General features: G+C 46.9%; 1 protein-coding gene across 1 annotated transcript in view; it reads right to left on the bottom strand.

The window, feature by feature from the left end:
• The window catches only part of LOC147750895 (natterin-3-like), a 54,116-nt gene that overhangs the window by 18,680 nt on the left and 8,945 nt on the right, over positions 1–26,491 (bottom strand). Inside the window, exon 2 of the mRNA XM_086918623.1 lies at positions 25,861–26,046. Within this exon, the coding sequence (XP_086774749.1) occupies positions 25,861–25,970 (110 nt within the window). The 5' untranslated portion in view covers positions 25,971–26,046. The remainder of the gene's footprint in view (positions 1–25,860; positions 26,047–26,491) is intronic.

The raw sequence follows: 26,491 nt of genomic DNA, 5'->3' as shown, positions 1-26,491 counted from the left end.
TTGTACTCCAATCTACCCCACACAGCTCTACTCCAATCCACCCCACTCTGCTCCAGTACAATCTACCCCAATCTACCCTACTCCAGTCTGCCTCACTCTACCCCACTACAATCAGCCACATTGTACCCCAATCTACCCTACTCCACTCTACCCCAATCTGTCTCTCTCCACTCTATCCCAATCTATTTTATTTATTTAAAAGGTTTTATATAGCGCTGGCTAGACCCGAAGTATCAGAGCGCTTTACATGAGTATCAGACAATAATTGCAGGTTATATCTTTACAAAGGTTACACAGTTATTAGAGCATGGCAACATAGTGACAAGTAAGGTTGAGAAAAACAAAAAACAACATACAGACAAGGTAAAAAGCAGGCAAGGGGAGATATTCCGAGGAGTGTGGGGGGGGGGGGTAGGAGCAGGGGAAGTAGACAGAGAATGGAGGAGGGAAAGAGGAGGGTAGGGTTAGAGACAAGGCATGGCAAGAGGAGGGGGAGGGGGACGAGGACACAAACCGGTAGACGAGTCAAAACGGCGCCCAAGGTCCAGTAAGCTGTGATCCCAGAGGGAGTGGTATCATTTCCCCATCTCTGTAGCGAGAGGCTCCCAAAGCGCAGTGGACTCTCTCAGAGGGGTCTCTGAGACTCCAAGGCCTACTTACTGGATTCTTCCCCAAAAAGAGTATAGGAAGTGCTTTGGCAAGGGGTGCCATACCATACCTCAATTGTGAGTGGCCCCCTTGGCACTGTGGACTCTCTCCGCAGGTACGCTGAGACTCCAGCGTATATATCTTGGATCTTTCCCCAACAAGGGGAGAAGGAGTGCTTTGTCAAAGGGCACAAAAGGACAAGGGTCTAGGCGGTGTAGCGGGCAAGATTCAGGTGAGAGGGGATAGGAGCAAAGGAATTAGACAAAGAACGAAAGAATGCTGAATGGGAACAGTTAGAAAGATAGGAGACAAGGAAAAAGCAGAGTAACAGAAATACGATGGGAGGGGTGGGCGAGACAGGGAGACGGGGAGAAAAACTGTGCCCAAAGTCCAGCTGTGTAGGTGACGGTCAGGGGATGAACCAAGGCCGATCTCCTCAATAGCTGAACAGAGCAGCTCCACCGGGCGTCGGACATAGTGCGTCGGACATAATCTACCAACTCCACGCTACTCCAATCTACCGCATTCTAACCCCACTCAAATCTACCACACTATACCTCATGCACTAACATAAAGCCGTGCTGAGCAGCAGCCACACTGGTGTACAACATGGCTAAAATCCATTGCCAAAGCCAATAGCTCTCGCATAGGCAAGGCATTTTAGCTTTGTCAATGCTTGTTATTAAAAGCCCTGTGTTGTGGGTGTACAAAAACAGGGAATAGCTGCTAGGGATTTCAGACCCTTGCAAGACAGTGTAGCACTTTAAAGCCCTGTGGAGCAGTGCAGTTTCATGATGCCCAATGTGCTGCTTTTTTGAGTAAGCCCAAACGACTCGGTTAGTGCTGTAATGATAGAAGAAAAACTACTTTCTGCTGTGTTTATATATGTTCAGTAGTAAAAGACAAATGGAAATGTTGTCGTCGTTTACGGGTGCCAACACAGAGTCACAGTACAGTAACAGTAATTACAATTATCAAAATAATTCCATGGAAAAGATGGCTAGACCCAAGATATGCTCTACTCGAAAGATGGGTAGGTGCAGTGAAGGATCAAAAGTACTATCAAAAGTACTAGATGACTCTCTAGTTATATACTTTGATATTTCAAAAGTAGGATAAAAAGGGTAGAAGATGAAGCCATTAAATAGTTCAGAGTTATTGGATACATTTAAATTCTGCTCCTCCCTAAAACACATTGATTCTGGTGACATCCAGGAGTGGGATTTGCGGAGGTGGTAGTGCCCAGAGGAATAACAAAAGGTACACTATTTCCCCACACTATTAAGAGTATTATAATAGCAGCAGGAAAAGAGTTAATTCCCCAGTGAAGTCAAACAACAGCATTCGAGTCCCTTCCTGAAGTTTCATGTGGGGTTAGGATCAAGATATGTAGTCGTCACCAGGGGTGGGCGAGGTAGTAATCAGCAACATAGGGTAGTAGAGCAGGCCGTAGAAAATTTGCATATGGTTGTTATGGTGAGAGCTAACAATAGTTATGAATGAACGAGGAGGATTCAGCGTGCTCAGAGCTTAGTGGTCTAAGAAATCTCAATTAGGATATATCCAGCTCAGAGAATCTATTCTTGGTAGTTTGGAACGTTCATGTGTTAAAACATTTGCTACATTTGGAATTATATGAAATTTTTTGGGAGGAGAAGGATATTTTATGCTTCAGGAACTTGGCTTCGTGGGATAAAATAACAGTTCCTCACTTTATTCAAATATTTTCATACACCGCTCCGAATACTTCTGGATGCAACTCAGGAGGCTAATTACTTTGGTCTCAACCCGAATTACAAAACAGGTTATTCAGGTATTCTCAATAAGCGACTGGTTGCAGCCTTGTAAGATCACCTTGTTTTTTAACAATGTGACAGTAGAGAGCAATCTTATTATAAATGTGTATGTAAACCTCAGAGAAATGATCTATAATTTCCAAAAATTATCACTGCCTTTGGGAGACTTGGACCAGATTGGCTCACGCTTCATGAAAGTCATGATAATAATTATTAGAAATGAGGTCTCTAGTCGGCAGAGGTATTCACCCTGTCTAAGTAGGGACCACCACTCTAGTCAGGGTAAGATAGATACACACTAATAGATAACCTGTGCTCACCGTCTGGTAGCTTGGCTCAGATCAGTCAGGCTTATCTAAAGAAGCAATGTGTAAAGTATTTTTGCAACATACACACACACGCCGTAACATAATGAAAACACCCCAAAAGACTCTTCATTGGGTTAGACAAATAGACAATAATTTTATGAGTAAAACAAGCCCAAAGCGACACAAATTCAATATTTAGAACCAGAGTTATGAATTTTTTTTAAATAAATAAAACTATAATGCTTAGAGTCATAAAGCGCCAACCGGGATTATATAGTCATGCAAGACCGGAGTAAATCTAAAGTTCAGGCTAACCGTGATGGAGTGCAGGCTGGCTACTGTTCTCACGCAGGTCCTGCTGAAAAAGTACCTTGGAAGGAGGAAGCATCGATGTGGAAGACCTGATGCAAGGACCAGAGGAGGCGATGCGCTGTTGTCAATCCCATGGATGTAGGCGATGCGTAGGTTTCGACATGCATAGTCAGCAAAACTTAATTGACGAACTCCTTTGCGTTGCAGGCCTTGCTCCATTCTCAAGCCGTGCAGTCCGTCGTCGTCAAGCTGCACAGTCTGTTGAAGCGGTTGCCGAGCAGCAACTGCGTAGGCCCGGAAGGAGATGCGACTGTTCTGATCAGTGCAAAGTTGTTGATGCGTGGATTCTGCTGAGCAAGCACAGAGAAAATCACTTTCAAGGGCCCAGGACTAGATTGGCACCCATTGGAAAGGCAGGACTCAAAGATGGCAGAGTCCAGGTGCTATTGCAGGGTTGTAGGAAATCTTTGATGTCCCTGAGATTTCCCAACAGTGGCAAGCCAGCATGCCCTTGGAGTCAATCAGGGTTCAAGTGAAATTGGTTTAGTCCTTTCTTCTGCAGGGCAGATGGCAGCAGGGCAGTAGAGTAGAAAAGCAGTTCTTTCAGGGCAGCAGTCCAGCAGAGTAGCTGTCCTTGTAGCAGCAGCGCAGTCCTTACTCCTGGCAGAGTTCTTCACAGGTCCAGTAGTATACTCTCTTGGTGAGGTCAGAGACCCAGTTCTTATACGCAGTTGTGCCTTTGAAGTGGCAGTGACTGCAAAGAAGAGTCTTTGAAGAGCTCAGAAGCCCTTCCTTTCCAGGCCTGGCTCCAGCAGGGGGTAATCAGACCTTTGTGTGAAAAAAGGGCACTGCCTATTCAAGTGTAAGTGTCAGCCCCTACCTTCCTTCCTGCCCATGAAGCAGATGAGTGCTCAGCCCTTCCTTCCTGTGTTTGAGGCTATCTAGAGTGCATGCCCAAAGTGCAGGTGTCACCGACCCCAAACGTGTATTGAAGATAGGCCGCAGGCACACAGAGCAGAGAAATGCCCACTTTCTAAAAGTGGCTTTCTAAAATAGTAATGTTAAATCCAACTTTACCAGTAAAGAGGATTTATCATTGCCACAGATATAAAAACATGACAAAATTACTCCCTTCTAATAAGGAATTAGAACTTCAATGTTTATTAAGGAATCCCCAATGTTAACCTAAGTGAGGAGTAGACCTCACAGTAGTGAAAAACAAATGTAGGTGTTTTTCCCTACCAGGACAGGCAAAAGTCAAAAGTACATGTCCTACCTTTTATTTAGCACTAGCCATGCAACTCACATGGCCACGTTCTATCAGCCGGCCTAGGTCGTTCACACACCTTAGCAGCCGGCATCATGTTGTGGCATAAGAATATCTCTCTCATTTTGACCTTCTCTTGTACGTCTGTTTGTGTCTTTATGTTATGTGTACAGTAAAGCAGAGGGAATCCCCCTCTTTACACGTATAGCACCTTAGCGAGTGCGACACTTTTTAACAAACACTTATCAACTAATATAATTTATTATTTTTTCACTCACACACACTCATTGGTCCTGAGGAAAGCCAGATGTAAATAAAAAGCCTGGCTGAAACATGTAGACCACATAGGACGTGGGAGCCCATAACTAACTCCACTGCGTCCGACTGCCTTTTTACCTGCTAGCAGGGGCCCAGATATTAAAGTTATCCATATACCCTCTGGAACTGGGACCCACTGCATAGCTTTTAAAATCACTTTCACACCCCCCTCACATGCACACTCAGCAAGTATACCAGCTCCTCAGTAATCTGGAGTCGAAGCACACCCGGGACACATTCGGTGTCACTGTGGTGGGCCCGATGATGAAGCATGCCACCAACTAGGTTGGTGGGTGAGGGCTTAACAACCAAACCAATAGGTTTGCCAACAGACGTACATACTGAGTCTCCCTAAACACAACTGAGTCAGTCCATTATTGATACTACACTACCTTTTATTTACACAGCACCAGGCTCGGCCAGTACAGGTAAGAGCGGTGGGGCTGGGGCAGGGCTGGGTGTTGGGGGGTGGGGAGGAGAGTCGACATACGACTGGATAGGGAAAACAAAATAAATAAATAAAACCACTTTACGTGCGCTAGCCGCATCGTAAGGTCAGCTATGGGCTAACTAGGGCCTACCTTAGAGGTGACTTATGTGTAATAAAAGGGGAGTTGGCAAAGGGTTTTAAATGCCAAGTGGAAGTGGCAGAAAAACTGCAACCTCAGGCTTTTGAGTGGAGGCCTGAGACAGGTTTAAAGGGCTACTTGTGTGGGTGGCACAGTCCGTGCTGTAGGCCCACAAGTAGCATTTAATCTACAGGCCCTGTGTATATGGTATACCACTTTACAAGGGACTTACAAGTAAATTAAATATGGCAAACAGGTGTAAAACAATTATACCATATTTAGAAGAAAAAACAGATGCACTTTAGCACTGGTTACCAGTGGTAAAGTGCTCAGCGTCCTAAACCCAACAAAAAGATTCAGCAAATAGAGGAGGAAGGCAAAACGTTTGGTGTGCCCCTTAAGAGAGGGCTGTTTTCCAACAATAATCATGAGCGATTTCAATTTATGGTCCCTTTCCACAAGGATATTAAGATTTAGTGAAATAATGAAGCATCACTTAATCCCGTTGGCATGTTTCCCTAGGTGCGTAAGTTCAAGGATTGGTCGGTCAATGCAAAAACATTCAGAAATGTGCAATTTCTTTTGTCTGAATGGATGATTTCAAATGGACTCACCGGATAACCAGACTTATAAACTTGGGAAGTTAAAAGGTCCAAGTGACTACATTTGTGTTCAAGACTGGCATTTTCCTCTAGTACAGGATTTTCAACTACTTACTTTGAGGGGAAGTGATCATCTTCCTCCAGAGCCAACTAAACTCAGCTCAGATTAGTCAGTACCCTTCAAGGGGAGGAAGAGCTTTCTGAGCTGGGTGCGCAGGAATACATCGGAAACGGAGAGCTTATGTGGGAGAGAGATGCAGACTGTGCAAATGTTCTGCTGGATTATGGACACCCTGTTGGGAAATTTACGTTAAAGTGTAAGCATTTGGAGACCTGGAATTAAATGTAAACTCAATAAAATATGATTAAAATAAAAAGGATAAGAGAGCTTCGTCCCTACAGGCTGATCTTGTTCCATCATGTACCCTTCATGAAAACAAGCAGGAACTGCTTGCCCAGGGGAAGCAGGCTTCAAAGAGAAAACGCGAAGAAATTTGAACCAGCAAGACTAAAAGAAATTAAGTTCTTCCAAGACGCCACAGCAACAGTGCCACATTACAGAATTGTTATTGTATTAATTATAACATTTGGATAGCGCTTACTACCTCTATGAGGGGCGCTGATGTGCTTACTCATTTGGATAGCAAGGTACACTGAGTGCATGGTTGGAAATGCGTTGTCTTTGCTTTTAGTCCTTTGTCTAGTCTCACCGCTTTCCTGCTGCTGCTCATTCTTCCTTAGCTCCCTAATTAAGGTACTGCGCTGTAGTCCCCCAAGGCTCGATCCCACTGTGGGGATTAACATTTTTGGTTTGTTTTTGCCTTGTTATTTGTTTGCCTTCAGTTTAGCTGCCCTGATTGGCCTTGCCCAAATTCTTTTGCCTCCACTTTTATTTCATTGTAAGCTACTGTTAAGTGGTAATTTCATAATTTGTTTTGTTTTTGTTTTGTTTGTGTATTGCTGTTTTGAAGCGGATTCTGCCGCCATTCCTGCTGCTTCCCAATCCCACCCTCCCGCCTCCTGCCGGCTCCTCCGAGGACTACTTATGAAGGCCATTGAGTGGCCCCTGCGAGTAACTCTTGACCTTCGTGGTCTTGTGTCGCCGCTCCCCTTCTACCGCTCATTCTGCCTTGGCTCCCTGATTAAGGTACGGAGCCGCAGTTCCCCGAACCGCTGGTTCGATCCCGCTGAGTGGATTTAAATTTTTGGTTTATTTTTGCCTTATTTGTTTACCTTTGGTTTAGCTCCCCTGTTTTGCTTTGCCTAAATTCTTTTGCCTCCACTTTTATTTCACCATAAGCAACTGTTGAGTGGTAATTTTCTTTTTTTTTGTTTTCATCTCGTAGTGCTGTTGCAAACCCCGATTCTCCTGCCAATTCTGTCGCTTTCCACTCCTGTCCTCCTGCCTCCCTGCTGGCCCGTCCCGCCTCCCAGGAGTACTTATGGAGGCTGCTGCATGGTCGCGCGCAGCAGGCGCACCACCAGTGCACCAAAGACAAGCTTGTCTGCGCCCGTTCACGCCTAGACCGCACCCAGCCCCAGGACCTCTGGATCTTAAATCCCACAAAGCTACACAGCTGCAAACCTCCGAGCCGTATGCACCAACACCCACTTCTGCTGCACATCCCCGCACACTACCAAAGGGCCATTCTTCTGCCGATATTGCCACCTCACAAAGCACTAAAGCAATCAACAACACCAGAGACACCGCAAATGCGGCCACATCCGCCATATCGCCCAAGACCACCATGACACAACTCCAATGCATCCTACTCAACGCTTGATTAATTGGTAAACATGGTACGGAGCTCTGGGACACAATCTCATTCCTCACCCCCGATGTAATCTTCCTCACAGAAACCTAGCTAAACCCCACCTCCGCACCAGACATCGCCACAGCCATCCCTGCAGGGTACAAGATAACACACCGGGACTGAACCAACAAACATGGAGGTGGAATCATCATCCTCTATAAAGACACTATGCGCTGCACAACATCCCAATTCACGGTTGCAGGACCCACCCACTTCAGCACCATATCGCCCTGAACTACGCCTGAGACTGGAAAAAGTATCAGAAGGTCAGTGGAACACCGCTCTTTGTCCCTACTTCCCAGTCTCTACACAAGACACAGAATAAGCAGCAAAAACGACTTCCTTTGGATCACAGAATGCACTTACACCATCCCCCCGCCAGGACAGCCAAAGTCAAAGTACCAAGCAAAAGGCCTTACTGGTTCACCGAGGAACTGCACTCCACCAAATGCAACTGCAGGAAGCTAGAAAGGAAGTGGCGCATCAGTAAAAAAAAAAAAAGAAGACCGGACCGCCTTCAGGATCACTCTCAACCAATACCACCACCTTCTTAAAGAAACAAAAAAGAATTCCCCGGTATACCGCATTGAAGCCAGCACATGCCACAGCAAGGAATCATGAAAGAATTCTCTAATCCCACAGCCACCAAGAACAGTACACCCTCTAAGGAACTGTGTGACAACCTTGCTGACTTCTTCCACAACAAGATGTCAGCCATCTACGAAAACTTTGAACTCCAACCCACTGCCAGCTCACAAACTCGAACACAAAATCAGAACACCCGCTCAACAACTGGAACCCCCTCACTACACAAGACACTATCTCCATCATGAACGCTGTACATTCGGGAGCACCCATGGAGTCATGCCCCCACCACATTTTCAACCTCCAAGTAAGACCATCAGTGAGGAGCTCGGGAAAGTCCTGAACACCTCCATCACCGTGGCCTCCTTTCCTGAGGACTGGAAACATGCTGAAGTGAGACCATTTCTGAAGAAACCGTCAGCCGATCCAAAGAACCACTGGCCTATCTCTCTCCTTCCCTATACAACAGAAGTCCTTGAGAAAGCAATCAACCAACAACTCACCCAAACCCAAGAAGACCACACCTCCTGGACCCCTTCCAATCCAGACTTTGAGCTAACCACAGCACTGAGACAACCCTGATCGCAGCCACCGATGACATCAGAGCCCTCCTGGACCACGGAGAAATGGCAGCACTCATCCTCCTAGACCTCTCCACCGCATTCAAAATCATTTCCCATCACATCCTGATCAACAGACTTCTCCACATAGGGATCCAGGGTGACGCCTTCAGATGCATCGCCTTATACCTCACTGGCAGAACCCAAAGGATACATCTCCCACGCTCACCTCGGAGCAAAAAGAAGATCATTTGCGGAGCCCCCCAAGGATCGTCCCTCAGCCCCACCCTTTTCAACACCTACATTACCCCCCTGGCTGCCACCATCAGATCACACAGATTCAACATCATCTCATAGGTCGACAACAACCAGTTCATCCTCTCACTGTCCGAAGATCCTTCAACCACCAAAACCAACTTCCAGAGATCCATGAGGAACATTGCAGACTGGATGAAGGACAACTGTCACAAACTCAACATGGACAAGACGGAAGTCCTAATTTTTGGGAATAACACCTAGCCATGGAACGACGAATGGTGGCCTGCAGAACTCAGTCCACCCTCCACTCCGACAGACCATGCCTGCAACCTCTGCATCATCTATGGCGTGGCAGCTACCCATGAAGAAACAAGTCAACGCAGTCTCATCAACCTGCTTCCTCACCCTTCGCGTGCTTTGTAAGATTTTCAAGTGGCTCCCAGCCAACACCAGAAGGATCTTCACGCAGGCCCTTATCACCAGCTATGGACTATAGAAGTACGATCTACATAAGAATCACCGCAGGCCTCATGAAGAGACTCCATGACAACGTGCAGATGCTTTTAAGTGTCACTCATCTGGGCTCATTATGTCTGTCTAGGGCAGTGAGCATGGTATATGATTATGTCGTGCAATGAGTGATATACGATAAGCAGTGCTGTTCAGACAATCCTATACGTGATGAACTTAAAGAACTGGGGGAACAGGGCCAAAAAAGAAAGTGGGGGTAAACTTGGAGCTAAGTTGGAGTATCCTGTGAGTCTGCCCCGGATTGTGTGTGTGTGTGTGTATGTGAGTAGTCCATTGCACCTACACCCGCAACTCAATCAGCTGTCCCCCTGGCCAATGCCTGCCCCGGATATCGTCATGCGGTTGGTGACAACAGGTCAAGTGTCTTTGAGTGGCTTGGAGATGCAGGACACATGCGTGGCGTCACTTGGGTAGGTCAGGCACCTGCAGAGGCTAGTCTGGCTGATCTGTACTCTGTTGTAGCGCTGTCAGGATTACATCCCAGTTTGCTGCTATAGGAGTTTTCCTAAGTCCCATGGTTTCTTCACGTCAAATCGCTATGCTCTCTGCTCTAGCCCATGCAAGAGTGGAGCGTCGCCATGCATTTATATGTGGGGGGTTTGGGCGTCTTCCACTTTTTCGTGATCAGTCTTTTGGCTGTCACTATGCCCAGATCTAAAAACCTGGAGGTTACGTGTTCTGCGGAATTTGTGTAGTAGGCACGGCGGCCAGTCAAAGGGTATGTCTCTCTCAATGCAGGTGCGAAGTACGTCTGCCACCGCCCTCCAATATGAGCCGAGGCTGGTGCAACTCCAGAGCATGTGTACGAGATCAGCGTCGGGGACGGCACATCTGGGGCAGGCAGAGTCAGCACAGTGAAAATATCTGTTGATTTTACAGGTGTGAAATACGCCCTCTGCGTAATATAATACTGTATTTGTCTGAATCTCATATTTCTGGTGATCTGTACTGGGCTGGTCACAGTACTTGTGCCCATTCCTTGTCTGAAAATTTCCGGCCCAGGTCGTGCTCCCACTTGTGTCGAAGAGGGTCTGGGCTTTTCACTGCATGCTGTCTCAGTGAGGGCGCAAACCAGCGCGTAAGATGTCTGCCTTGTTCCATGATGTGTAAGTATTGCACAGTGAGATACGTTTGTGGCTCAGTGGTGAGGTCACCCCATTTCACTGTTAGCGTGGCCATCAGCTCAGCTTAGCCATCAGTGGCAGAAGGAATCGCCCTGTAGGGAGCCCTTCAATTTCTATTAATGTCGCATTCGAAACGAGTGAGCGAGTTATCGCATTATAAGTCATCTGGAGTCTGAATTCCTGCCTCATGAAAATGTAGCAGTTCAGCAGCTGAAAATACTGCCTGACCCCTAGAGTGTCTTCTAGAGGGAGCGCAGGGGCATAGGGCGTAATGCTTCATTTTATGCAGAGGTTTCTTCGATAGCATTTGTATACCACATTCAACATTAGGGGCTCCGGAGGTCGCGTTCGTGCGCCAGGATGGAAAAGCTTGAGGAGCTGGGCGTATATGGTGGGTGCATGGTCGCCGTGTCGCCTTGCTGACGGTCTGCCATCCACATGGCAATCCAATGGAGCTGGGCTGCCTGATAGTAGTATTGGAAACAGGGTGCTGCTAGGTCTCCCTGGTCTACAGATTCTTTACCGCCACCCTGTGCCAACTGGGGCCCCAGATGAAGTCATGACCATCTTCTCTAGGGGGTGAAAAAAGAGGTGGGTATATAGAAAGGCAGATTGGCAAAATAGTACAAAAATCTTGGCAAAGCCACGATCTTTACCAGTGCCACTCCTCCTGTGACTGCCAGTGGGAGCATGCTCCAGAATAGCATCTGGGATCTGATGGCAGTTGGTGCCCTGCCCAGGTTACTATCAAAGAGATCCTGCGGCTGGCGATACACTTGTATGCCTAAGTAGTGGAATGTGCCCTCAGTCCACAGCACCCTCTTGCCACTGAGCACAAGCCCTGAGTTGTCATTCCCTTCGCCGAAGGCACATCAGATATGTCTCTGAGATAGACCAGTAGATCATTAGCATACAATGACACTGTATGTGTGCCATCTCCTAATGGAATGCCATCATGCTGATGTGAACTTATTGATTCTGCGAGTAGCTCCATCGCAAGCGCGAAGAGGAGGGGGGACAATGGACAGCCCTGCCGTGTGCCTTTTCGCACTGGGATCGTGTCTGATATGTATGGCCCGTTTTCACCCTTACCACTGGATTTGTATAAAGCGGGTCAGGTTCAGGAAAGAGGGATCTAGGTTGTATTTTTCAAGAGTGGGGAACATGTAATCCAGCTCAAGAGAATCGAAGGCTTTTTCGAGATCAAGTATGAGGCAACCCGCCCTCTGCTACGCGCATACAGAGAAGGCTGCAACTCGGGAAAAGCAACGTAGATTGAGTGAGGTGTTTCAGGATGGCACAAATCCGTTTTAGTCCGAATGGATCAGAGTGGGAAGATTTGGACTGGGCGAAGGATTTGTAAAATGGACAAAGGTGTTATGTGCTTCGACCACAGCTAGGGTAAGACTGAGAGAGGTGATATCGGGCCAATATTTGATTCAGAGGGGCACCAGGCAGGGATGCTCATTGTCGCCCCTGTTGTTTGCATTGGCGATCGAACCCTTGGCGGCACAAGCGAGGCTGGGAAGATTCTATGACGGACTACTGCATCGGGGCGACCCGCACTACATCTCCTTATATGCTGATGATCTGCTCCTATTTCTCCGGGAGGCCGAGGGGGACTTAAGCGGGGCGACCTCTATGCTATCCAGATTTGGGAGGGTCTCCGGTCTTCGGGTGAACTGGTCCAAGACGTGCCTCTTTCCGGTGCGGCGGAATCTCTCACCCCCCGCTGAGCTGGGTACCGTTAAATGGAAACCGGCATGCATCACTTACTTGGGGGTCCGGATATATCATGTAGACCAGGATCTCCTGTAGGCCGAGGTATAAGAGCTCTGAAAAAATGTATGGAGTTCTGGGCAACGCTTCCTCTGTCGGTAATGGGGAGAATTGCACTTCTTAAAATGGTGGCGCTCCCCAGACTCCTGTACTATTTCCGTACACTGCCGATATGGATCCCAACGAGAATCTTCAGGGAACTGAAGTCGTTGATGGGGGGTTTCATCTGGGGCAGCGGTAGGCGACGCATAGCCCTGGCAACACTGATGAGGCCCAGATCGGAGGGAGGCCTGGCGGTGCCGGACTTTGAACGCTATTATTTGGCGGCCCAACTGCAGGTATTAACGCAGAATGTAGCGAAGGAATATCGGGGTCCGGGGAGTAGTTGGGGAAAGGGAATCCCTCGTCATGTGCAAGCCTACATAGTTCTGCAACAAAAGTTGGACCGGTGGGATTTGACGGGGGAAGAACGGACCCTCAGGCTTTGCTGGAATAGGATGCAAAGACTAGCGAGGAATCCCCCCCGTACGCACCGGAGATACAGTTGGGCATGTTGACAGCATTGCCGCATGGGGGGAACTGGACCCCATTGGCGGTCTGGGAACAGATGGGGGTTCAGGTGGTGGGAGACCTGTATGTGAACCGGGAAGGGCTGAGCACTTCATGCTGCATGCTGCGGTCACGACTGCCATACAAAAGCACTGGAAAACCGGAAAAATGGAATCAGTGGAAAACCTTGCTTGCCAATATGTAGTGATGGCGGCGGGGACGGTTAAGGCGGTGACCTGCATCCAATCCCGGCTGCTCCATGAAAGCATGCGTCCTCTGGATGCCCTTAAAGCGAAACGGGAGGAAAATATAGGTCGGCAGATTCCGGATACTGCTTGGGCCCAAATCCTTAAGCGGGCATGGAAATGCACGAGAAACGCGCGTTTCCAGTTCATCCAGTACTGTGTGTTACATAGGGCCTATCTGACACCGGAGAAGGTTCGGAGATACTTCCAGGTCCAGGATGCAGCGTGCCTGAGATGTTTGGAAGGGGATGCTGAGCTAGAGCATATGCTATGGCTTTGCCCATGCATGGGGGGCTACTGGGAGGAAGTAGGGGAGCTGCTGACCATGATCACAGATAGACAAATGGAGTATGACATGGCCGCCTGCTTGCTGTACTGGTTTCCACATACGGCTAAGACCAAGGTAACCAGCAAATTTATTGACTTAGGGCTTTTGCTGGCGAAACGTGAAATAACATGGCATTGGAAAGCGAAGGAGGGCCCGTCCTTTGAGAGATGGAGAAGGGAGTTCTGTAAGTGGAACGAAAAAACAGAACATATGTGTGGAGGGTCAAGGGGTATATTTATTAACCTGTCTGCTCGCTCCCCTACTTATACGATACAAAATACACAACAGAGCAGACCAGGTCTGGAAAGGGTGTGTAGCTGTACTGGCAAATGTGCAACAGTGGATGCATGCATGAACGTATGCCGTTGAAAACACACAAAGGCTAGAGAAATCCCATCAGACCACCCTTATGGTGGAGTTTACGTCATGTGGGATGTTGCTGATCCTTCCATCTCACATCTGACCATGTAATGTCGAAGTGAAAATGGATGTCAGTGAACTAGCCCATCAAAGATTGGTGTTACTAAAGTGCAGTGCTCAAGTGACAGTGAGAAAATAATGAATAAATAAAATAGACTACGCAGATGCTGCAAAATGTTCAGACAGCGGTCCATGTGTCAGAGGTTAAAAACACGCCGGGTAGTAAGACTACCCCGTGGCGCTGTGTGAGACGGTCGACATGTTTCAGCCTGTGGGGTATTGCCCCGGCTTTCTTCAGGACCATTGAATGGCTACTGCAACTGTGAATAATGTGTGAGGTGAAAAATAAAATAAGAATGTACTAAAAAGAGAGTTACATATCTACCAGGAACCTTCACATTTGAATGCCCACTGGAAGGAGAGAAGAACATCTTCTTCCTAGAAAACAAAAATGTTTGCAAAAACACTATTTTACATACATACATCAGCATGAATACACAGAGACCGTACAGACAAACACACCTGCATGAATGATTTGCATTCAGCGTTCTATGAAAAGCATAATAGCTTAGCCAACCCGAGGCATTTCCTTGAGATGCTACTCACCCAGCTTTGTGTGGGTGAAAGACTCACCTCACCCGGCGACCGCTCGAGAGTATGAGGCCCAGCTCTATAGTGTAGAAAAAAGACACAGTAAGCACATACCTCTACAGTGTCTAAGCCAATTGCTCTACACAACAAACCAACAGACGTGTGATAGTCCCCCAACTGTCCAACCATGAGCTAACCTACATTCAAAAGTCCGTAAGACATTTAGCAAACACACATATTTTAGTATCTCACTTATCATAGGGCACACAAAATACTTCTGTTCACCTCTGAATGGCTTCTTATTAATTCCTCAAAAACTGTTTCAAATCACAGTATATAATTATTAGTAGGGGGTCATAATAGGTTAATAGGAGGTCATAGTAGATGCCCCAAGGGTAGTACCTAGGATTAACCATTATGAAGGGCTACTCGGGTGCCCAAGAGCATGAAGCATAAAGCAGTAAGGGCATTAATAAGCCCCAGATTCTAATGGACTTGTGGGGCCATCCAAAATCTACAGTGCGAGATTACTCAATTTCGATTTCAGATTCCGATCTCTGTCTACCCGCTCGAACTCTGAGGATGCAAACTTATATAAATCCCCTCTTCATTTGCAAAGAAGTAGTGACAATACGAGTTACATCAATACAGAATCTCTCGTTGTATTTACGCTACTGCGCATGTGCTAAAGAGTAGTGTCTTTTTTCCGCGCCTTCGTCCGTAGTTGGATGAATCTAAACACCCATTTCTGCTTCATTTTTTCAATCATCGGTGGCCACAAAAGTGCGCGATGCGCTCTGACCTACACCTCCACTTCCGCTCGGTTTACCAACGGGGGCACCGACGGACAGGTGAGTCCCCTGATGTTCGTTTTTTCACCATCAGTTAGCCCCCATTGAGGGGCGTAGTTGAGTAATCTCGCGCTGTAGATTTTGGATGGCCCCACAAGTCCATTAGAATCTGGGGCTTATTAATGCCCTTACTGCTTTATGCTTCATGCTCTTGGGCACCCGAGTAGCCCTTCATAATGGTTAATCCTAGGTACTACCCTTAGGACATCTACTATGACCTCCTATTAACCTATTATGACCCCCTACTAATAATTATATACTGTGATTTGAAACAGTTTTTGAGGAATTAATAAGAAGCCATTCAGAGGTGAACAGAAGTATTTTGTGTGCCCTATGATAAGTGAGACACTAAAATATGTGTGTTTGCTAAATGTCTTACGGACTTTTGAATGTAGGTTAGCTCATGGTTGGACAGTTGGGGGACTATCACACGTCTGTTGGTTTGTTGTGTAGAGCAATTGACTTAGACACTGCAGAGGTATGTGCTTACTGTGTCTTTTTTCTACACTATAGAGCGGGGCCTCATACTCCCGAGCGGTCGCCGGGTGAGGTGAGGCTTTCACCCACACAAAGCTGGGTGAGTAGCATCTCGAGGAAATGCCTCGGGTTGGCTAAGCTATTATGCTTTTCATAGAACGCTGAATGCAAATCATTCATGCAGGTGTGTTTGTCTGTACGGTCTCTGTGTATTCATGCTGATGTATGTATGTAAAATAGTGTTTTTGCAAACATTTTTGTTTTCTAGGAAGAAGATGTTCTTCTCTCCTTCCAGTGGGCATTCAAATGTGAAGGTTCCTGGTAGATATGTAACTCTCTTTTTAGTACATTCTTATTTTATTTTTCACCTCACACATTATTCACAGTTGCAGTAGCCATTCAATGGTCCTGAAGAAAGCCGGGGCAATACCCCACAGGCTGAAACATGTCGACCGTCTCACACAGCGCCACGGGGTAGTCTTACTACCCGGCGTGTTTTTAACCTCTGACACATGGACCGCTGTCTGAACATTTTGCAGCATCTGCGTAGTCTATTTTATTTATTCATTATTTTCTCACTGTCACTTGAGCACAGCACTTTAGTAACACCAATCTTTGATGGGCTAGTTCACTGACATCCATTTTCACTTCGACATTACATGGTCAGATGTGAGATGGAAGGATCAGCAACATCCCACATGACGTAAACTCCACCATAAGGGTGGTCTGATGGGATTTCTCTAGCCTTTGTGTGTTTTCAACGGCATACGTTCATGCATGCATCCACTGTTGCACATTTGCCAGTACAGCTACACACCCTTTCCAGACCTGGTCTGCTCTGTTGTGTATTTTGTATCGTATAAGTAGGGGAGCGAGCAGACAGGTCATTAAATATACCCCTTGACCCTCCACACATATGTTCTGTTTTTTCGTTTTGAGAGCAACTTTTCAGTTGCGGGTCTTAGGAATGGATGCAACGCATTTTTTGTTGCATCCTTATAGCTCACCCAACATAATTGTGGGTGTTTTCCTTCTGTCCTCTTAGTCTAATCCCTACATTCTCTGACTCTTTACGATAACAACAACTTCCTCAAACCATAAACATTATGATCCTTCATAAGCGTCATATCGCGCCTTACCATATATCGTTTCCTATTATTTTCCACTCTGAGGCACAGCCCTTCCTCATAAAAAGCGGTTGGGAGTGGATGTCACAATTCACCATATAGTGACCCTGTATGGACTAATTATTAGTTTCCATTCTGGGGCTAGGCCTTTTCTTATAATGAGCATTGTGGTGGAGATATCTTAGGAAAACCGTCTCTGTGTATATATATATCCATAGAATTGGTAGAACCTTACCTTCTCTTGAAACTAAGTTTGGGCTTTTTCCACATATCAGATGACCATTCACATTCTTCATAAAATTCATGAGAGTGTTGCCATTAAGCCTTAAGGTGCATGGTACACATTTGGTGCCCGTATGGGGATATGTGAACTGATGAGTCTAGGACGCTCCTGTCTAGTTCTATTCAGTTATTTTGGACGCATGTCGTAAGCACAGTGTCTCCGTATCGGACATGCGCATTCATCCATGGTGGTTTCTGGATAGAGGCGACCACCACACCGAGTAGACGTGCTTACCATTTAGAGGGACTCTCATGAGATTCCGATCTCTGTCTACCCGCTCGAACTCTGAGGATGCAAACTTATATAAATCCCCTCTTCATTTGCAAAGAAGTAGTGACAATACGAGTTACATCAATACAGAATCTCTCGTTGTATTTACGCTACTGCGCATGTGCTAAAGAGTAGTGTCTTTTTTCCGCGCCTTCGTCCGTAGTTGGATGAATCTAAACGTCCATTTCTGCTTCATTTTTTCAATCATCGGTGGCCACAAAAGGGCGCGATGCGCTCTGACCTACACCTCCACTTCCGCTCGGTTTACCAACGGGGGCACCGACGGACAGGTGAGTCCCCTGATGTTCGTTTTTTCACCATCAGTTAGCCCCCATTGAGGGGCGTAGTTGAGTAATCTCGCGCTGTAGATTTTGGATGGCCCCACAAGTCCATTAGAATCTGGGGCTTATTAATGCCCTTACTGCTTTATGCTTCATGCTCTTGGGCACCCGAGTAGCCCTTCATAATGGTTAATCCTAGGTACTACCCTTGGGGCATCTACTATGACCTCCTATTAACCTATTATGACCCCCTACTAATAATTATATACTGTGATTTGAAACAGTTTTTGAGGAATTAATAAGAAGCCATTCAGAGGTGAACAGAAGTATTTTGTGTGCCCTATGATAAGTGAGACACTAAAATATGTGTGTTTGCTAAATGTCTTACGGACTTTTGAATGTAGGTTAGCTCATGGTTGGACAGTTGGGGGACTATCACACGTCTGTTGGTTTGTTGTGTAGAGCAATTGGCTTAGACACTGTAGAGGTATGTGCTTACTGTGTCTTTTTTCTACACTATAGAGCGGGGCCTCATACTCCCGAGCGGTCGCCGGGTGAGGTGAGGCTTTCACCCACACAAAGCTGGGTGAGTAGCATCTCGAGGAAATGCCTCGGGTTGGCTAAGCTATTATGCTTTTCATAGAACGCTGAATGCAAATCATTCATGCAGGTGTGTTTGTCTGTACGGTCTCTGTGTATTCATGCTGATGTATGTATGTAAAATAGTGTTTTTGCAAACATTTTTGTTTTTTAGGAAGAAGATGTTCTTCTCTCCTTCCAGTGGGCATTCAAATGTGAAGGTTCCTGGTAGATATGTAACTCTCTTTTTAGTACATTCTTATTTTATTTTTCACCTCACACATTATTCACAGTTGCAGTAGCCATTCAATGGTCCTGAAGAAAGCCGGGGCAATACCCCACAGGCTGAAACATGTCGACCGTCTCACACAGCGCCACGGGGTAGTCTTACTACCCGGCGTGTTTTTAACCTCTGACACATGGACCGCTGTCTGAACATTTTGCAGCATCTGCGTAGTCTATTTTATTTATTCATTATTTTCTCACTGTCACTTGAGCACAACACTTTAGTAACACCAATCTTTGATGGGCTAGTTCACTGACATCCATTTTCACTTCGACATTACATGGTCAGATGTGAGATGGAAGGATCAGCAACATCCCACATGACGTAAACTCCACTATAAGGGTGGTCTGATGGGATTTCTCTAGCCTTTGTGTGTTTTCAACGGCATACGTTCATGCATGCATCCACTGTTGCACATTTGCCAGTACAGCTACACACCCTTTCCAGACCTGGTCTGCTCTGTTGTGTATTTAGTTCTGTAAGTGGGCCAGCTGCGAGAGTGTGGTGTGGTTCCGACAGGCTACCCGCTCAGGTAACGAGAAAGCTCTGGAAGTAGCTCGGTCATGGGAGGCCTTGGTCCAAACCTTGAGGGACAGCCAGCTGAGAGAGGAGGGGGAGTAGGTTTCGCATCCACATGATGGTTACAGATATAGCGTAGTTTTGCTGACCCAGCGATCACCCAGTTGAGGTACACCAAGCAAAGCAGTAAGCGCCCACACCACCACACATGTCCGGGGGGTGGGCACCGGGGGGGGAGGTGGGAGCTGGAGAATACGGCGGAGAAGTATTGTTAATGTTGGCTCCAGGGTTAGCTCTAGTTTGTTTAATGGGATTTTGGAGGGAGAAAAGAAAAGCGGATGCAGGAATCCTTCTGTTAGCCAAAACAAGGTTTTATTTCTGTGAAACATGCACGCATGCTTAGACATTGGAAATTGCCGCCCGACCCTCGGGTTGTGGGCTAAATGGCTGTGTAATTCGACTAGCACTGTTTCGCAGACATAAAAAGCTGATTACAAAGTTGTTGACTGGCTTAAATGTGTAACAATATATCTGCAATAAAATATATTTTCAACAAAAAAAATGGATCAGAGTGGGAACAACTTACGCCAATCTGTGTACTAAGACTTTTGCTAACAGTTTGTAGTCGAAGTTGAGTAGGGGAAGGGGTCTATAGGAACTCATGTCTGTTGGGTCCCTTTCAGGCTTGGGCAGTGATACTAGATGAGCTTCACGCTTCGTAGGAGGGAGTTGCCCTACTTCTACATCTGTCGGCGTGGCACTAGAGATACACTATACGCTTTATAGTATTCTGGTGGGAGCCCATCAGGTCCCGGGGTCTTCCCTGTAGCCAAGGACAATATTGCCTCCTGGATTTCCTCCAGTGAGATCGGGTCGCTCAATATCTCATTATGTGCCGGCGTTACTTCAGGCAGGTGTATTTGGTCTAAGAAGGCTGCTAGGGTGTGTGCGTTGCAGCAGCTTTGGGACTGGTACAGTTGACTGTAGTGTTGTGCCATGGTGGTGTGAGTGTTGCGCTGTGTATGTACTAGAAGCCATGTGCTAGTGCGCAGTGCACCTATCGATTTGTGAGTATGTTCCTGATGGATTAGCCAGGCCAGAAGATGGCCCGCCCGATCAGCTGTGACATGAGCTCGGTCGGTGTGTGCAGCATAATTGTGGCAGCAAAGGCTTTCTAGGAGTTCAGTGTGTTCTGTGCGCCGCTTCTCTAGGTGACGCGCATCCCTTCCCCCTTCTTCCCCATCTATTTCATTTCTATTTTGCTTAGGCTAGAATCTAGCTACCTACGCATGCTCCAGGTCGCAACCATACAATGACCTCTTGTTGTAACTTTAAAGGCTTTCTACTCCACAAGTGTATCCCCTGCTGTGTTTTCATTGAGTTAAAAATATTCGAGTAGTGCTGACCCTAGCATCGAGTGAAATGCTGGGTCTTTTAATGCTGCCGTGGGGGCAGGGGTGCGCTCAGGCTCCCAGGCAAGTTTCAGTAGTTAGGGGTTGTGGTCAGAATGTGTCCTGCCTAGGTACTCTATCAGGTGGACCAGGGGAGCAACGCAGGGGATCCTATCACACGGTCCAGACGCACGTGCAGTCTGTGCACCGCTAAATAGTATGAGTTAACCTGTAAGTCTGGGTTAATGGTGCGCCATATGTTTAAGAGTGTCAAGTGCCCTAGCCAGTCTGTGAGGGTCTGTGCGTTGGATGCCACTGTCGTCTTGGTCAGAGGCAGCAACGATCTGTCCAAGTCTATGTTAAGCACAGAGTTAAAGTCTCCTCCAAGGAACCAGGGGATCCCAACCCATTTGGTTAATATCTTTGCTAGGCTGTCTAGGAAGGATGACTGACTGACGTTCGGGGCATAGATGGAGCCTATAAGTATCTTTTGGCCATTAAGTCGCCCACTGGCTAACACGTACCTTCCTGCTGGGTCAATTAGCACGTCCTCGCTTATGAACGAGATACCAGATGAGTACACCGCACGCGTGGGCAGAATAGCGTGTGCCATACACTTGGCCTCTCCATCTGCTGCACAGCCGTTCTAGTTGCATGTGGGATATATGGGTCTCTTGGAGTAACGCTACACTAGTAGCCCTGCGCTGTAAGTAGGCATAGATTGAGTATCTACGTGCCGGCGTGTGTATACTGCGCACATTCCATGTAACTATATTGACCTGTGTCATTTTATTCCCTTAGCTAGTAAGGGTAGCTCCGAGAGGGCAGGGCATTGTGGCTCTTGATGGGTGCAGATGTACTCCAACTCAGTAATGCTATTAACGAGACAAGGGTACGAACTGAACCGTGCATAACTGTCATGGGCGAGACCCAACTGGGTATTTGTCCAAAATAAGATGCCCAACTTATGGCAAAAACAGTGCCAGTATGACGTGTGGTATAGGTGTGTGTAGCGCGAGACAAACTAGGGTTGTTACGACCCTCGGTATTGTAGTGGAGTTTTGTGTTACCCCTGCCAATCCTTTACATGCGGGATGCGTGAGCGCCGCAGTTGACCTATATTGTGGAGTTCGGAAAGTGTGCAGGGCGGTGTTGTCGCTTGTTTGGAAGAAGGCCTATATGCAAACAACATGTAAATTATTACTCAGCGTCTAGCTAGGCCGACAGGTGCTTGCGCGTGTTACTTTCTGAAGGGCGTGTCTGATCCCAGAGAGTCATACAATGTCATCTGCTGTCTGTGGCATGACCTCCGGCATCTGAAACTCTTCGGAGTCGCCGAGTCTGGAGGGTGTGGAGATGGCGGTGTCTGAGGATCTGGACAGGCTCAGGTGGGAGCTGGGGTTTTGTGCCATGACTCCCAGTGTTGCAGCCACGTGTATTGCCCCCTGTCTCTCCATTCTTCTCTGCCCTGAGCTGGGGGCAGTGGAGGCTGCAAGGGTGTCTGCTCTAGGCCCATTGTGCCCGCCTCAATGACGCCTTCTTCTGTTGGGCTTCTGTAGTGCTTCTTCTTCACGCAGCCTGGGGCCCGTCCATGCTCCCGATTCCTCCAGCCAGTCCCAGACTTCAGTAGGCGAGTCGAAAAAGCGTGCCACTCCTTTGGCAACCACCTTTAGTCTGGCAGGGAATAGCAATGAGGATTGAGTTCAAGCACACGCAATTGCCGTTTCACTACAGCATATGCACTTCTGCACCGTTGCACTTTTGCCGTGTAATCTGGAAATATCATAACTTGGCTGTTGCCTATCTGAATGTCTGCCAGCTTGCGCGTTTTTATTAGTATCGCGTCTCTGTCCCTCTAATTTACAACTTTGAATAGGAATGGGCATGGACGGGCTACTGGTGGGGGTTTCTGTGCTGGGACCTGGTGTGCTCTCTCGATAACAAATTGTGAGGACATTATGCCAGTGGGCAACAGTGTACTGATCCAGGGCTCTGTGAATTCTTCAGGTTTGCGTCCTTCTTCACTTTCTGGCTGGTCCACAACTCTGATATTATTTCGGCACAAGCACCCCTCGGCGTCCTCCACCTTATCTTCCAACTCATGCACACGACTGATTAAGTCTTGTAGGGCTGCGGTGTGACTCTGCGCGACAAGTTTCAGCTCTGCGAGTGTTGGAACCTGCTGACGTACTTTCTCCCTCAGCTTATGGTGATCGGCCCTCAGCTTATGGTGATCGGCCCACAGCAGGGTAAAATCCAGAGTAACTTTATCAATTTTTTACTCCAGTGAAGAGCGGGTTTGATCAAGTGTAGCTCCACTCTTCTCCACTGCCGCAAGCACTAAATCCAGCTTGTTGGAGAGCACTACATGTGCCGCCTCCGTGGCGGCGCCGTTTTCCGTGGCCGCCGAGTCTGGATTGCTGTTCCGTGGGTTGGGCTGCTGGGCAATTGTGCGTAGGCGACCCATTGCCAACTGTTATGCTTTAGGCATTCGCAGTTTGTGTAAGCAGTATCAGTCATTCAAGTCGCAACTTCTCGGGTGCAGCGCTGCATGAGGAGCACTCACATGTGGTCATTGTGTTATAGGACAAAGTGCTTGGTGGTGAAATTAGTTGTCGACTTTAAAGACCCTCCAACCATGTAATAACATTGGGACACAAACATCAGTTTTATGTAGACTAAACGCAAGAGAAACATATTTAATCGAGCCTGCAGAAGAGTTTGAGGAGGACTCTGGCTAAACCATGTTTAAGTAACTCAGGTGTGCACTGAGCTGCTCTACAGACAGCACAAAGAAGAGAAACCAAGCTAAACCAGGCTGATAGAAGTCTGAGAATTGTGTGTTTTTGAGTCACCAGGCAGTGAGCCACCTTCTTCGTGGGTCTCAGTATCTGGGAAACGTTCTAGGAAAGACTGGGGCAGTCCACAAAGACGTAGATGAGAAGGGAGCAGGCCATGGCTGGAATGCGCACCTCTGAAAGTGGTGAAAAGTGTTTTAATTTAATATCTTTCTTTAAATTCCACATCCATTTTCCTAGTGACAAGAATTATTTTCTATCTAGACACTGAAATGTTCCTTCTTCAATTAGCCTTTTGCTGCTGACTGGGTTTAATCGATTTGCCTTCCATTGACGTCACGCAGCAGAGTGTGAATCCACTTCTTCAGATAATACAGACTCCCACTTTCTCCATTTCAAGTTACCACTCCTTCGGGAACGAGCCATCGCCATTGCTGCTTGATGACTCTTCACTATTCCATCAACATTCATCCTTGGTGTGACAGCGCCATCTAGCGAAACCACGCCCTGCTTCCGTATATGAACTCAATGGAACAATCTCCCTAATAACATTGCCAATTCTGCTCTGCACTCCCCTCCGTGGGCTCCCGGCCGGGAACCCTGTGAGTTCTTTGTTTTCACTTCCACCACACGGTGCCACGTTTACTTAAATACCAGTCATCCGGTATTACATCCTCAATTCAGGTGTCCCTCTATTGAAACGTCCTGAAGAGACCCTATAACCACGAAGGGTCGGAACGCCGTCGACAGTTTAAAAGACACAGACCACGCATAATAGTTGTCCTTACTTCCAACTATTATGTACTTATCTGATTTATTGTATTTTATGGTCGTCTCTTTTCAAAGTGTATAATATACAATCAGAAACCGCTGTTTATGTTATTTTATGTTTCACCATAGAAGCACAGGTTCACTTTCAAATATTCACTTGGGACACATTTTCACTTGCTAAAGTATGTATATATATATGTGTTACATATTCTGTAATGTTAACCCCCACCTTTTAAGTGTGTATAAAATATGGAAATACTTCAACATCTCCCCCAGTGTATATGCAGCTTCTTTATTTCGACATCCACTCCAAAATACCCACATTGCCCTTGTGCATAAATAACCTATCATATATGATTCATATCTATCCACTGGAGCCGTTGTTTCCTTGATATAGCACTCTCAAAGAGAACCGATACTTTAAATATTTTTTTTTTAAGTCTGTGTGGATCCTGCCACATCTCAAGGTCCTCTAACACACACACCAACACCCACCCCCAGAGTGCACACTCAGGAACTCCCCACTCAAGAAGGAAGTGCCACTCACGCAAGGGAGCACCATCAGGGAAGTGGATGCAGGTGGCCCACTGTCCCCAGCAAAGAGAACAGCCACATTTCACATGTCCATCATCTCCATGTTAAAGCTCCCCTTCTTGCTTGTGTGCCGAGGCCCTCAACATCTGGTATCATCAGGGACACAGGGCCTTATTCATGGGATTTTGCTGTAGGGCTGCTGCTGCACTGCCTACACCAAAGTGAAAGGGCAGGAATGCACCTAATTAAGCAATAATGTGCATTCCTGTCCTTTCTGTCTGCGCTGACGACGTTTTGACAGCCTAGAGCCAACGTAGGCACCCTTGCACCATGGTGCAAGGATGCCTCCGTTGCAGACAGAATTTGTTTTGTGCAGTAAGGGGCACATTCCTGCACAAAAACAATCCTACCAGGTGTTTTCCTCTTTCTATGTGTCTGCTGTAGAATGAGCACACATAGAAAAAGGGGAAAACTAGGAAAAATTAACATATTTCTTGTTGTTACGTCTCACCTTGAAAGGCCTACAGATATGATGCTGCCCAAGGTTTACATCAATTTGTAAATCTGCAAAAGCGTTAAATTCCATGGATATTGCGTTGGAACACCGGCCGCAACACCCATGGAACGCCTCCCAGGCCCAGAGTAAGGCGACACAGCGATTTGCATTACGTTGCCTTACTCATCATTTATGAGGCCACTCAAAGCAAAGCAACGTGACTTTGTGTGGTTTCATAAATCTTTATGAGAGCCCAGCTCCACGCAAGTTCCACTTATCGGGGTGCAAAAGCGAAGCAGGGCTCTCATAAATAAGCCCACCGGAGCTCAAGGTCCAGGAGCACAGGAAGGAAATTTGAGGTTTAGGACCAAAATGTAAACTTTTACCAAGCAAAAGACAAACCTGGGGTGAAAACATTTGCTAAAGTCAATGGGGACCACTGCAACTGGTCAAAAATGAATTTGTATGCCAAGGCGGGAGGCGTGAATGCACCTGTTTGAACCTCTAACGTCTGCTGCGAAAAGCATAACCCGGAGGTTAGAACTATTGATGGAGCTGAGAGTCATGAGCTTTGAAGTAAATGTCACTTATACTTATTCTGTACACACAAGAACTCCCAAGGACTCCTGATAGTATTTTGTGTATGGAGATACCCCAAATTGACCTGACTTACCTGTAGATTGCAGCTCCACCATAAAATCATGGTACTCTGGAAGGTGAAGAGCCTTTGTGCATCCCAAGAGCAGGACTGCCAGACACCCCCACAGCATGAGCTTCATCTGAAATGGATTCGATCGAGAAAGAGATCAGAGCAAGCGTACGGGTACATAGGACACACAGAGCTGGAGAAGATGGGACAGCGAAGAAGGACAAAAGTGAAGGGAGCGAGGGGAACATAAAAAAGAAGGAAGGAGAAAAAGGGCAGAAGTGGGAAAATGCATCTAACTTGGGGGTAACCGGGAGGAAGTAAAGAGAGGGTACGTGTGAAGTGAGAAGAAAGGAGGGAGACAAAGAGAGAAGAAAGTGAAAATTAACACAAGACGGAAGGAACGAGACTTACACTGCAAAAACACAACTGATGCAACAGCTTTATGTATTCAACAACTGCCCAAGGAAGCCTTACAAGATACTCTCATTCCCACTGCATTCTTACACATTCATGCCTATCTGCTCCTGTTTTATATAGCCACTCCGGCCCATTGCATCCTTACACATCCAATGTCA

The sequence above is a fragment of the Lissotriton vulgaris genome, chromosome 1_1 (genome assembly GCF_964263255.1).
Source record: "Lissotriton vulgaris chromosome 1_1, aLisVul1.2, whole genome shotgun sequence".
Taxonomy (NCBI): domain Eukaryota; kingdom Metazoa; phylum Chordata; class Amphibia; order Caudata; family Salamandridae; genus Lissotriton; species Lissotriton vulgaris.
Note: the sequence above shows the minus strand (reverse complement) of the source record. Positions and strands in the feature narration are given on the sequence as shown.